Source organism: Capra hircus, chromosome 7 (assembly GCF_001704415.2).
Source record: "Capra hircus breed San Clemente chromosome 7, ASM170441v1, whole genome shotgun sequence".
In the NCBI taxonomy this organism is placed as follows: domain Eukaryota; kingdom Metazoa; phylum Chordata; class Mammalia; order Artiodactyla; family Bovidae; genus Capra; species Capra hircus.
The window spans coordinates 50,663,437-50,678,035 of record NC_030814.1 but is presented as its reverse complement, the minus strand read 5'-3'; the positions used below and the strand labels follow the sequence as shown (position 1 = coordinate 50,678,035).

Genomic DNA, 14,599 nt, shown 5'->3' with positions numbered 1-14,599 from the left:
CCCTCTTCCTAAAAGTCAGGAATTCCTGCCTGTTTGTGCTGAATCAAGACTTGGATGCTGATACCTTTTCTCTGTTCCCAGTCTGGGGTCTCAACTGCCAACATTTACCCCTTCGGTTCTAGAGGAGAGAAGAGGAAAGAGGGGAACCTGAGAAAATGTTAAAACCTATAAAGCTGCCATGCTGATGACTCTTCCCAGAAAAAGCAGTACACCAAAGAATATGTAGTAAACCCAGTGAAATTACTTAACTTCCTTGTGACTTCATTCCCTCGTCTGTAAAACAAAGAAAATGGTAGTTACTGTCTGTCAGAATGTTAGTTACTATCTGTTATGACAATCAAACTGTGTAACAGATGTAAAAGCAAACAAACTTAAAGAGGTGAGGAAATAATGCCAACTTTATTGGGTCCTATGATCTATTAAAATGTCATATATAATCACCTCTCTTTCATAACAACAAAAAAAGTCCCTCCTTAGCAGATGTTTCTGCCCTCTTCCCAGGCTTCTATTTCTGGAAATAGCTATTTCACAACTGACACAGAACTCTTGACCATACATAAGGCAGAACCCATCCGGGCTGGGCAGACACCAGAAAGTCACTTCTTTTTCCTCCACTGGACTGCCCTTGGCCACTTCAGCAGCATGAGAACAGCAGCCTTTGTCCTGCTCTCAGCCCTGGTGCTTCCAACGATCCTCAGTGAGTATCTCCCTCATAACCCTGCCCCTGCCCTGATATTGGGAGTTCATGTTATCTTCTATCCATATAATTCTGAAATATATGCAACACATATAATAAAGGAAAATTTTTGAAATGCACTTTTTTGTTTGTACCAATAAATGACCAAATTATATCATCATGGTGCAAGTGGACCTAAATGGTCAACCAAGGCCAAATTGCTATCATATAAATATTTAGTAAAACTTCTTTGGGAAATGCCTATCCAATGTATCCTTGGGCTTAACATCACTTTTTATTGGGATCTCATTTCATCACAAAACAATTCAATGCATGACTGGCAATCTATAGTTTGGCAGCATGAACTACTGTTCTTCTTCTTCCATTATTGAGTTGAAATCTGCCTCCCTAGACTTTTCAACTGCTAGTCCAATTTCTGCCTCTAGGCTTGTTACATAACAGCAGACACTTCCAATATATAAAACTTGTAGGTTTTTTAAAAAATATTTTCTAAGTTCAGATTATGAAGTAGGAAAGAACAGCACAAACTCATTATTATAATAGCTATTTCATCTTTTGGGCTACACTTAAAACCCACTTCAAAAAAGAAAATGAAAAGTTCTGTGTGAAGAGCTTTAACCTTTAATATTATGCTCATACAGCTTTGAAGTGAATCTTATATTTTGATGACAGTCTGAGAGCTGAAACAAATCAAAGATTAGTTTTCTATTAAGATTAGATTCTTCCAGAGTTTAAATTTCTTTGTCTTTGTCTTACAGATGTAGACTGTGTCAAACACCATGAACAGGTCTGTATGCCCATCTTGACATGAAAGTACTACTTTTATATAATTTTAAAGGCTAGTATCAGTAAAGAAATACTCAATACTACATATTAATTAAATTTCTACATGTTTGAAGGTTTATTTTTTAAGTTTCAAAAATTGTTTCTTTTAAAACCCTGTAGGTAGACCTTTCTAAAAAGGAGGGGGCAGGTCTGTATGCCCATCTTGACATGAAAGTACTACTTTTGTATAATTTTAAAGGCTAGTATCAGTAAAGAAATACTCAACACTACATATTAATTAAATTTCTACATGTTTGAAGGTTTATTTTTTAAGTTTCAAAAATTGTTTATTTTAAAAAACTGTAGATAGACCTTTCTAAAAAGGAAGGGGCAGAAACCTAGCATCAGAGTGAATAGGTGCTGATTAAATTCTAGCTGTTTGATAGTGTGCCCATGGGAAACAATACTTGCGTCATATTTCACAATATTGTGAAACTTAAAGCTGTAATATTTAAAAAGGCTTAGCAGAGTACCTGACACATAGTAAAGCTCAGGAAGGACAAGTCATGACTTAAATGTCTAAATGGGTCACATATCTTTGTTCTCTATCTTAAAGAATGAAGATTTTCATTTAACCTTTTTTTCATTACTCATTAAATAATGACTACTGTTGAGACAATCTAGGTGTGGTAGTAAAAACTTAAGCTAGCTACCAGGCAATTTGGGTTTTAGACTAGCTCTACTGCTTTCTAGCTGCATGACCCTATGGCCCAGGCAGTCCCTTCTACTTCTTTTAAGTCAAAAATTTTGGTTACCATCAATTACCATCTACAGTGACTTTGGAGCCCCCAAAAATAAAGTCTGACACTGTTTCCACTGTTTCCCCATCTATTTGCCATGAAGTGACGGGATCGAATGCCACAATCTTAGTTTTCTGAATGTTGAGCTTTAAGCTAACTTTGTCACTCTCCTCTTTCATGTTCATCAAGAGGCTCTTTAGTTCTTCTTCACTTTCTGCCATAAGGATGGTGTCATCTGCATATCTGAGGTTATTGATATTTCTCCCAGCAATCTTGATTCCAGCTTGTGCTTCATCCAGCCCAGCATTTCTCATGATGTACTCTGTGTATAAGTTAAATAAGCAGGGTGACAATATACAGCCTTGGTGCATTCCTTTCCCAGTTTAGAATCAGTCTGTTGTTTCATGTACAGTTTTAACTATTGCTTCCTGACCTGCATAGATTTCTCAGGAGGCAGGTCAGGTGGTCTGGTATTCCCATCTCTTGAAGAATTTTCCAGAGTTTTGTTGTGGTCCACACAGTCAAAGGCTTTGGCATAGTCAGTAAAGCAGAAGTAGATATTTTTTTGGAACTCTCTTGCTTTTTCAATGATCCAGCAGATGTTGGCAATTTGATCTCTGGTTCCTCTGCCTTTTCTAAAACCAGCTTGAACATCTGGAAGTTCACAGTTCACGTACTACTGAAGCCTGACTTGGAGAATTTTGAGCATTACTTTACTAGCATGTGAGATGAGTGCAATTGTGCGGTAGTTTGAGCATTCTTTGGCATTGCCTTTCTTTGGGATTGGAATGAAAACTGACCTTTTCCAGTCCTGTGGCCACTGCCAAGTTCTCCAAATTTGCTGGCATATTGAGTGCAGCACTTTCACAGCATCATCTTCCAAGATTTGAAATAGCTCAACTGGAATTCCATCACCTCCCCTAGCTTTGTTCATAGTGATGCTTCCTAAGGCCCATTTACTTCACATTCCAGGATGTATGGTTCTAGGTGAGTGATCATACCATCATAATTATCTGGGTCATGAAGATCTATTTTATATAGTTCTTCTTTGTATTCTTGCCATCTCTTCTTAATATCTTCTGCTTCTGTTAGGTCCATACCATTTCTATCCTTTATCGTGCCCATCTTTGCATGAAATGTTCCCTTGGTATCTCTAATTTTCTTGAAGAGATCTCTAGTCTTTCCCATTCTATTGTTTTCCTCTATTTCTTTGCACTGTTCCCCGAGGAAGGCTTTCTTATCTCTCCTTGCTATTCTTTGGAACTCTGCATTCAAATGGGTATATCTTTCCTTATCTCCTTTGCCTTTCACTTCTCTTCTTTTCTCAGCTATCTGTCCTCAGACAACCATTTTCCTTTTTGTATTTCTTTTTCTTGGGGATGGTCTTGATCCCTGCCTCCTGTACAATGTCATGAACCTCTGTCCATAGTTCTTCAGGCACTGTTTATTAGATCTAATCCCTTAAATCTATTTATCACTTCCACTGTATACTTGTGAGGGATTTGATTTAGGTCATACCTGAATGGTCTAGTGGTTTTCTCTATTTTCTTCAGTTCCATTCACTTCAGTCGCTCAGTCATGTCCAACTCTTTGCGACCCCATGAATCGCAGCACACCAGGCCTCCTTGTCCATCACGAGATCCTGGAGGTCACTCAGACTCATGTCCATCAAGTCAGTGATGCCATCCAGCCATCTCATCCTCTGTCATCCCCTTCTCCTCCTGCCCCCAATCCCTCCCAGCATCAGAGTCTTTTCCAATAAGTCAGCTCTTCGCATGAGGTGGCCAAAGTACTGGAGCTTTAAGTCTGAATTTGGCAATAAGGAGTTCAGGATCTGAGCCACAGTCAGCTCCCGGTCTTGTTTTTGCTGACTCTATAGAACTTCTCCATCTTTGGCTGCAAAGAATATAATCAATCTGATTTCAGTATTGACCATCTAGTGATGTCCATGTGTAGAGTCATCTCTTGCATTGTTGGAAGAGGGTGTTGGCTATGACCAGCATGTTATCTTGGCAAAACTGTTAGCCTTTTCCCTGCTTAATTTTGTATTCCAAGGCCAAATTTTCCTGTTACTCCAGGTGTATCTTGACTTCATATTTTTGCATTCCAGTCCCCTGTAATGAAAAGGACATTTCACAAACCACAGGGCAGCCATACCTGACATGGGGTACTGCTGTTCCATTTTCCACCAAGCTGTACTAGCCTCTGAAGTCCCCTCCCACCATGTCATGCTTAGTAATCTTTGTATTGGCAGCCTTCAGCACAGCTCTAAAATTTAGAAGGTTCATAAAGTATAGTAACTAAAGGAGTAGATGAATTAAGTAATGAAACATATCTGAAGGGGAACTTGAATTTTAGCATATTTTGAGTTATCTAAGTGGAGATACTCAAACATTAGAAAAATATCATGTCTGCAAGTGAACTTATTTTTGAAACCAAATCAGAGTCACAGACATAGAGAAGAGACAGGTTGCCAGGGGTGGGGGGCAGATTAGTAGATGCAAACTAATATATATAGAATGAGTACACAAGATCTCACTGTACACTACAGGGAACTATATTCAGTGTCTATATAACTTAATCAGTTGGCTGTATACCAGAAACTAACACAACATTGCAAATTGTAAATCAGCTATACTTCAATAAAAATAAATTTTTTAAAAAAGAAAAATATGATGTCTGAAACTCTGGGACAGAAGGAGCTGGAAAGGTAGAGTCTTTGGTAAAGAACTGGAGTTAGTGTAGAATCTGAAGTCAAGCCAGAACAAAATTAATAGCTATCATGTATTCACTATTTACCATGCCATGTACTGCTAAGTATTTCATACATATCTTCTCATTTATGTATGTTTCACTTTACTATTACCATACAGTTATTATTACCTTCATTTTGCAGATAAATAAAGTAAGGCTTAGAGAGGAAAATTAATTGTCCCAGAGTTATATAGTCAGGATTTGAATTCCAACATGTTTGACTTTAATGTCTACACTGCACAATTTGCTCAAAGATGAAAAACCTAGAAAATTCTTTCTTGGTAATTTCCTACTTGCTCCTGCAGGCAACTTATCACCTTGGCTTTGGCTACAGAAACTGAGATTAGTGGATCTCAACTACAATGTTAAAATATATCTGTTTACCTATGTGCTAGTGAAGTGTATATCAAGTACCTTGTTACCAATAATTAATGGCAAATGTTGCTATGATGTAATAGTCCTTATAACTATAGTAGTTATCCTCATAATATATCTCATACTTACATTCAGGCAGAACTTTTAAAGTGAAAGAGAGGAGTAGCAAACTACTACATGAGATATGTAGAAAACTGATCCCATGGGAATGGTTGTACTTGTGAATATGCTATGTGTTGAGAACAGATGCATCAACCAGTATGGTGGAAAAGATTCTATTTTAAAATAGATAATGATTCAGTTACCAGTTATTATAAAGAAGTTTATCACTCATGATTATATATATGACATAATTTTCTTTCTTTTTTTTCCTTACTGTATCTTGGGGTTAGTTGAGAATAGACAGTTGGAATAAGACACAAATGCACTGAGAGCGTTCTGAACTTGCTTGGAAAATCCTAAATCCTGAGAATAAAAATTTTGCTTAAGGAATTCAAGGCTTTTTATATGTATTTCCAGATTGACTGTAATAAATATAAAATGTTACCATTAGAAGAAAGATTTTGTTATGACATATATGCACCAATTTGTGGATCTGATGGCAAAACTTACAGCAATGATTGCTACTTTTGTTATGAAGTTGAGTAAGTATTGAAATAGTTTTCTACATTTAAGTGTTAATAATTACGTGTTAAGACAAATGTACTTGAAACAGAAGGAGTTGTTTATGGTATAGAATATGTAAATCATCTCATGCTGACTCTGATGAATAGAATTCTCATAATTTACAGGATTCAGGAGTCACTGGTATTACTGTGTCACTACATAGCGACAGTAAGAGTGAGTAGAGAACCTTAGAAGGAAGGAATCTTGGAAAGAAATTTAAAGGTCATCCAGGAGAAGGCAATGGCAATCCACTCCAGTACTCTTGCCTGGAAAATCCCATGGACGGAGGCTCCTGGAAGGCTGCAGTCCATGGGGTCGCTGAGGGTTGGACATGACTGAGCGACTTCACTTTCACTTTTCACTTTCCACTTTCAGGCACTGGAGAAGGAAATGGCAACCCACTCCAGTGTTCTTGCCTGGAGAATCCCAGGGACGGGGGAGCCTGGTGGGCTGCCATCTATGGGGTCGCACAGAGTCGGACACGACTGAAGTGACTTAGCAGCAGACTTAGCAGCAGTTCAACTTCTACCTATTAATCTATTGCTTAAACTCTTCCCACGAAAAATTCACCAGTTTGGCTCGCAGTCATGTTTTGTTTATTTTCAGGGAAAAAGAAATATCCCTCCATCTAGGCATGCCAGTCCACAACTGCTAGGATGATCTGTGTTTATTGTTCAGCTTCAACAACTAAGTCTGGATATGTTAGAGCTCCTTAACGATTGGTCCAAAAGGGGACACTATTTGAAAAGCCTAAAGAAATTGTTCTGAGTATGATTTCTCAAAAAAAAAAAAAAAAAAAAGGTATGCTGGAGGTATAATAAACTTTAATTTAGAAAATCAAATAACCAGAAGCAGTTTAAAGATTACAAAGTAATCATCCAAAAGATATATTAGTATCAGCTCAAAAAGCAAAAAATGATGACTAATATACTAGAGTGTATTTAGAAACTTACAGTTCCCTTTAAGTACTTTTAAAAGAAACATGACTGAAAACTAGCATCTAATATATAAGGCATATTGTTCTGATTCTGTTTTATTAAGAAAAATTTATGAACTCATAAAAAAAGGCTTACATGTATCTTCTTTAAATAAAAAATCCATTAAAATATGTTTTTAGGGACATAAACTGACTGTGATGTATTATGAGCCCATCCTTATGTAATCAGCGCCACTTGCTAAAAAATCCCTAAACTGACATCACTCCTTTTAAAAGCATCAATAAATGGAGAGACTTGGCTACATTTTGAGGGGCTCACTGGTGAAATGTGGATGCTAATGAAATGCTTATGGCCTCAGCATTTCTCACTTGTTGTTATTTTTGTCTCCACAGGAAAACTAACAACAAACTTAAATTTGTACACTTTGGAAAATGTTGAATCTGTCTTATGACTACAAACACAAGAGACACATTTTTTCTCCCATATAATCTATACCATATTACCTAATCTTGTCACTATTATGTCTTGATTTGCTTGTAAAATAAAGTGAAATAAATATATGTCTGACTTTTTGTTTAGGAGTTGAATCTTCTAGATTTGCTTCACTTTTGCGTAATCTTTATAAGACAACTTTAGGGCCACATCCTAGGGGAAAGGGGCCAATTAAGACTAGAAGTGATGCTGAAGCTCTAATATTCTGGCCACCTGATGCAAAGAGGTGACTCATTGGAAAAGACCCTGATGCTAGGAAAGATTGAAGGCAGGAGGAGAAGGGGATGACAGAGGATGAGATGATTGGATGGCATCACTGAATCAATGGACATGAGTTTGAGCAAACTCTGGGAGACGGTGAAGGATAGGGAAGTCTGGCGTGCTGCAGTCAATGAGATCACAAAGAGTCAGACATGACTGAAAGACTGAATGGCAACAAATATTCCAATAAAAATTAAAGAATAAAATAAAAATAAAGAATGCCAGTACGCACTGCCCCCCACAACTAAGTATAACAACAATGTTAAATTAAAATCAGCATGTTGTTATTTTGCTCAGTTGCTCAGTCATGTCAGACTGAACAACAACAAAGCAGGAACCAGGAAAATCAAAAGAGCTAAAGCTGGTGCCTTCTCTTGCCCAGGCTAGGAAAACAGTCCCAGTGTATAACTTAGTTCTGGCCTATTTCTGAAAAATTCCTGAACACATAAAGAGGGAGACTTCAAGCACAACAATCAGGAAATACTGTTTTGCTGTATGTCTCTTGTGTTTAAGACACTGAAAGCAACCCTGGGTGGAGACTGCTACTTCTTCCCAGAGAATATGTCTGTAAAACATTTCAAGTAAATACAGCCAGGAAAGTTGTGCAAGTTCCCATGAATTAGTTGATGTCTCCCATGTTTGTCTTTCTTTAAAGTCTGATCTCAGGTCTAAGACCTAAAACTTGAAATCCTACAAATACATTATGTATCACAAAATCATATTATTATATATTTCAAAGACCATACTATTTGTTCCCCAAAACAGAGTGTGCCTTGTAAACTTTTAAATCTATCTGTGCATCTATTCAATTAACACATATCTATTAATGCCTACTTTGAGTCTATGTTAGACTTGGTAGCATATAATAGTGAATACAATTGATTTGGTCTTGTCCTCTTAGAGTTTACATTCTGTGGAAAAATTATTTGCCATGCTTAGTACAGCATCCTGTACAAAAGTGATATTATACAAATATGTTTAGTAACACTGAATCAAACTTAAGCAACATTTCAATTATATTATAACAGAGTCACATTATATAAGTATATAACATACGAAAATCTAACTACGTGATCTCTGCAAAGAGGGAAAAGGAGAAATCTCTGCAAAGAGGGAGAAAAAGTTAAAGTTTTTTGAACTGTGTTCTGATATCACAGATCCATCAGAAATTTAGGGACTGAGACTGTCCGCCCCAATGACATGAAGTAGGACTTCAAGTAGGATACTGTCTGTTGTAGTGGTTATTTTCTTGTTTTCCCAAGTGTTTTAAAAAAACACTCCTTAAAGAAACTCTTTAAAGAAATTGAAAATACTGACTTGAATGTCATTTATCTTTTCACCAAATACTAATTAAATATCCACATTTTGTTAGATGCTAGAAATGCATCAATCAGTTCAGTTCAGTTCAGTCGCTCAGTCGTGTCCGACTGTTTGCGACCCCATGAATCGCAGCACGCCAGGCCTCCCTGTCCATCACCAACTCCCAGAGTTCACTCAGATCCACGTCCATCGACTCAGTAATGCCATCCAGCCATCTCATCCTCGGTCGTCCCCTTCTCCTCCTGTCCCCAATCCCTCCCAGCATCAGAGTCTTTTCCAATGAGTCAACTCTTCGCATGAAGTGGCCAAAGTATTGGAGTTTCAGCTTTAGCATCATTCCCTCCAAAGAAATCCCAAGGCTGATCTCCTTCAGAATGGACTGGTTGGATCTCCTTGCAGTCCAAGGGACTGTCAAGAGTCTTCTCCAACACCACAGTTCAAAAGCATCAATTCTTCGGCACTCAGCTTTCTTCACAGTCCAACTCTCACATCCATATATGACCACTGGAAAAACCATAGCCTTGACTAGACGGACCTTGTTGGCAAAGTAATGTCTCTGCTTTTCAATATGCTATCTAGGTTGGTCATAACCTTTTTTCCAAGGAGTAAACGTCTTTTAATTTCATGGCTGCAGTCACCATTTGCAGTGATTTTGGAGCCCCCCAAAATAAAGTCTGACACTGTTTCTACTGTTTCCCCATCTATTTCCCATGAAGTGAAGGGACCAGATGCCATGATCTTCATTTTCTGAGTGTTGAGCTTTAAGCCAACTTTTTCACTCTCCACTTTCACTTCATCAAGAGGTGTTTTAGTTCCTCTTCACTTTCTGCCATAAGGGTGGTGTCATCTGTGTATCTGAGGTTATTGATATTTCTCCCAGCAATAAGCAAATATAAAAATTCATTCTTTCTTTATGAAGCTTTAAGATTACATAGGAATAATAATATTAATAAGATACCAATCAAATATATGTGTGTTTGAGTGTATGGTGAATCTTGAGACTAGTTAAGCAGAAAATGATGTCTGGTGCAGGAGTGGAGTTGGGGGTAGGGTGGGAGGCAATAGTCATGGGGTTAAGAAGCAAGAAGCATCATTACAAGCAGAGAGAACAAAGTAACTAACACCAACAGTTGGTGAGTTCATATTTTTAAACCACTCTTCCTCCTAAGCCCCTTCTATAATCCACTCCCCACAATCTATTTTCCAATTACTTCCAAAGTGGTATTTCTGAAACACTGATCTCATCTTGTCACCTTCCTGCAAAAACTGTTTTAGTGAGTATCACTGCCTAATTCTCCATCAGTCCCGGCCACCTCGCTCTCCATCTGCATCCCTCTCCACTCCACATTTTGATATGAACTGCTTCCCACTCTCAGAACCTTGCATGAACTCTGCAATTTTCCACACGCTGCTCCCTCTTCCAGTACTTCTCTTTCTCAATCTCCAATACCAATCCCACTCATTAAAGATTCAGCCCCAAGGTTATCTTCTCTAAAAATCTCCTCCTATGTATTCAGTCCTGCTAGATCAGCATGTTTCACATTATATTCTCATTAGCTTAATAAATATCTATCTCTTTTGTTACACTGTGAGCTCACAGCTGGTACACTGCAGGTGTTCAAATAATGCTTTATAAATTAATTGAATTAAACTAAAATTAATTGACTTTTACTTCTATCACCAAGAAAGGAAGCAAACCATGGTGTCTTATCCCAGATAACCCTGAAGTCAGATGTCACTTCCTGATTCACCTGAAATTTTTGCATCTGTTTGCATTCTACATCAACCGAAGCTCTGAATGGTTATTCAAGTTCCTACAAACAGAATCCACAGACACACAAATAATAGCAATGACTGTTTTCCTAGAGACTGCCACACAAAGACAGAGATGGTGGTTGCCTTGCACACCCACAGCCTAAAACTCTCCATTACGTTCCTGTTCTCTATATTTGTATCTTGCAACACTGTCTTGTAAGTCAATCCTTACGATTTTTAGCATGAAAACTGCCATCAAATTTTAAAGATTTCCAAATAAAATAAAGTAAAATTAAATACATTGTCGAAACATGTTCCCTATTCAAATTCTAAGAAATCTCACTCTGCTTCTTTTTCTTCCTCATATTTAAGCAAAGCAGGTATTACTACATCCAATCAACCTGTCCTCCTGGAACAGGTCACTCCTGTCTCTCTCCAAAAACAAAGCTAAGTGGAAGCACTGACTTTGACTTTGGAATTTTAATTAACAATAATAGTACAGATCAAGGAAATGTAAGCCAGAGCCAGAAAAACACACCTCAACAAAATATCTACATGGACACACACTGAAAACTTTCCAGAATTTCTGAATAAAAGAAACTTTGAGTTCACAGAAAAGTAAGCTTTTTAAGAATGCCTAATAAAACTCTATAAACGAACTGCTAGAGTTCTGAAAAATGCTTCTGGAGAGATCTGAAAACTACTGGATCGTTACCTGTTGCCAGACTCCTAGGCACTTCCTTCTGGGATGCAAGGCATTTAACTCTTGAAAATAGGTTCTGAGGTTAAAAGAACTATGGCCAGGCCTAGCCAAGTCCTCCATGGCTCATCCATCAACAAGCCCAGTTTTGGGGTTTCACTCTCCCTAATCCCAGTTTCTGAATCTCATTCTTCATGTGGGAGACCCCACCTGAAGCCCCACCTCTGTAACTGACCCAGCAGCCAGACCTTTTGGCTCTTTGCCCTTCCAGGTTGTGCTCCCTGTTTCTCTCTTCCTCTCTGTTTTACTGCTCCTAGAAATGAAGCTCCCCCCCCAAAAAAAAAAAAAAAGAAATGAAGCCCAGTGGCAGACACCCCCAAAATATTGGCAGACTTCTCCTGTGGTGCTCACCTCCCTTGTCTGCCTGTTTTTAGACTGCTTGTCTGGGCTCCAGTTTACCTATGAGGCCTACACATTGCCTGGACTACCATCTGCTTGTTGCCACTCTTTAGATATGAACATGTCCCTCAATCAGACTGAAATTATCTGTGATACAATGGATAAAGGTGGTGGTCATTTTGCAAAATGGTATATATACATGTCTAATCATTATGTTGTATACATTAAACTAATATTATATATCAATTACATCTCAATTTTAAAGAAACACAGATTTTAAAACTCTAAGGAAGCTGAAAAAAAAGACGAGGGGTTTTGAAGAAAAAGAACTTTGGGGTCAAATCTAGATTCGCTACTTCTGAGAAAACTCGAGTTAGTGATTTAACCTCTGAGTTTCAGTTCTTGCATTTCAAAATGGGAGCAAAAGCAGCTGCTCATGAACTGGTATGAATCACCATACATACAGCATATACTATTGTGCCTGGCACATAATTAGCCAAAAATTAATAAATGATTTAAAAATAACAGAGCAAAAACTTGTGGTTGCCCTAAATTTGTATACTAAGCACAATGGATGGTTCTATTTCAGGTTCCGGCCCCTCCCTGTCTTCTTTCCAGCCCCACCCTGTTACCCATGCTTGACCCCACCCGAAGAGTCAGAACTATGAACCTCCTGTCAGGGCAGAGCCACAGAAGTCAGCAGAGTAGTTTGATTGAAATGAAATAAAAACACAGTCTTCTATCAGAGACTTTAAAAAAGATTTCTAAAAAGATGGTGCTCATGTTTGGTTTAAAATATATATCTTCTAGTTTTGAGGCTCAAGAGCAAGAACTTTGGTCCTGTTTATATTTGTATCTAAAATGGGTATTGGTCTATCTGCTTCTGCACTACCTGAAAAATAGTAGGCAGTGCCTGACAAACATCATATATACAATTTTTAAACTGTCAAGAAAGAAAACATCAGAATCAACAGGGTGAATATAACCAAGGCCATGTATTCAACATCCTAATGGCATCAGGGGTCCCACACTAAATTCTGCATTTCCAGAAAATAACAAAAGAAACCAATATTTAGCAAAGGGCAGAGAACAGAGAACTAAATTCCTCCACAGACAGAAAAACGTTTCCAGAGTCTGTGGTTGCATAAGTGTCTTTGCGGGAGGAGAGGAAGACTGGTTGAATTAGGTGGGAGCTGGCAGCAGGAGATGCAGTAAAGAATGAGAATTAGGGGCTTCTAGTGGCAAACTCAAAAGGTAAAAACCTCACTCACACAACTTTCTAGAAAATTAACTGACTGCATACTTGCCTGAAGAACACTCTGCTTGGAGGTCAGAACAAAAAGACTACCATCAGAAAAGCTAAGTTAGCTCTACAGTGATGATCAGAAGGTCTGAGCCTAATTGCACAATATCCCTGATTATAGGGATGGGTTGTGTCTTGGGTTGTGCCTCCCACCTCATCTCTCCAGACCACACCAGAAGATCTGTAAGATTCTACCTGTGAAAACACTAGTTCTTAGAAGGGAAAGACGAAAGAGGATTACCGGGTAGAATGAAAACAGGGTGGAATGAGCTTGGGAAAGCAGGGTTCTTAAACCTGTGGATGACAATATGCAAAAGATAACTTTCAAAAATCAACTAGAAGCAACGGGAATAGAAGATGAGAGGGGTCTTTTCAGGACAGAAGAGAGCTGGTCCCCAGCAGAAGAATCTGGGGGGGGGGGGCGCTGTTGCGCTGCAGAGAACCGCCCCCGCCCCCCCTTCAAGATCCATGAAGAAGACAAGAAAGAACAAACAGAAGCCTTGTGGAAATGGAGACGGTGGCAACACTAGTGAAGCATTTCAACCACCTTGGAAGAAAAGGGCTCACTGTTGAAGTTAGGAGGCATTTAAGAGTAGAATGGAAAATAAAGATTCCAGAAGCATTAAAATCATGGCTTGTTGAGGACTGGGACTTAGTTACTAGGCAGGAGCAGCTGTTTCAACTCTCTGCTAAGAAAAATGTAGATGTTATTCTACACAGCATTTACAAAAGCTATAAAGAGTATGCAAATTGCAAGAAATTGCAGGGAAATGTTGGTGATAAGGAGTATGTGGTTAATAAAGTTGTGACAGGAATAAAAGAGTATTTCAGTGTGATACTGGGCACTCAGCTGCTCTCCACATTTTAGAGACTCCTGTATGCCAAAATCCTCTTGGCTCACCCTGATGTGCCAGTGTCCCAGGTTTAGGCAGCACCACACCTACTGAGATTATTTGTAAGAACTGGAGCAATATTGGCACACACACCCCTTGATGAGAAGAGTCTTGCACTATTGCTGGGCTGTTGGCATGATTTCCAAAAATACCTGGCAAAAGATGCTATGTCTCTATTTACTGCCAGTGGTTACAAAGTGGCTTCTGCTGAGAACCACCACAAAGCCCTGTGAGGGTCTACTGAATACTCACTGTTATGTCTGGTATCTGTAAACATTCTTTTTGTTCTTTGTCTTTCTCTTGCATAATTGATGTTCTTTAAAATTGCTAACGTATAACAGGGCTTATGCTTCAGTTAGTTTTCTGTTTTATCCTAAACAGAATATAAAAGGCATGCAGGCTCCTTTTCTCATTTCAAAGTTCCTACCAGTACAGGCAGTAATTAGACAAAGAAGAAACATTCACTAGAACAATTTACTGC

At 38.4% G+C, this 14,599-nt stretch overlaps 1 protein-coding gene and 1 pseudogene across 1 annotated transcript; both read left to right on the top strand.

Annotated features, from left to right (window-relative positions):
* SPINK9 (serine peptidase inhibitor, Kazal type 9) lies at positions 535-7,555 on the top strand. Its single transcript, XM_005683133.3, has 4 exons — positions 535-697; positions 1,456-1,484; positions 5,911-6,035; positions 7,388-7,555. The coding sequence occupies exons 1-4, from the start codon at positions 643-645 to the stop codon at positions 7,431-7,433; spliced, it is 255 nt and encodes an 84-aa protein (XP_005683190.2). The 5' UTR covers positions 535-642; the 3' UTR covers positions 7,434-7,555.
* On the top strand, positions 13,507-14,351 carry LOC102171787 (annotated as a pseudogene).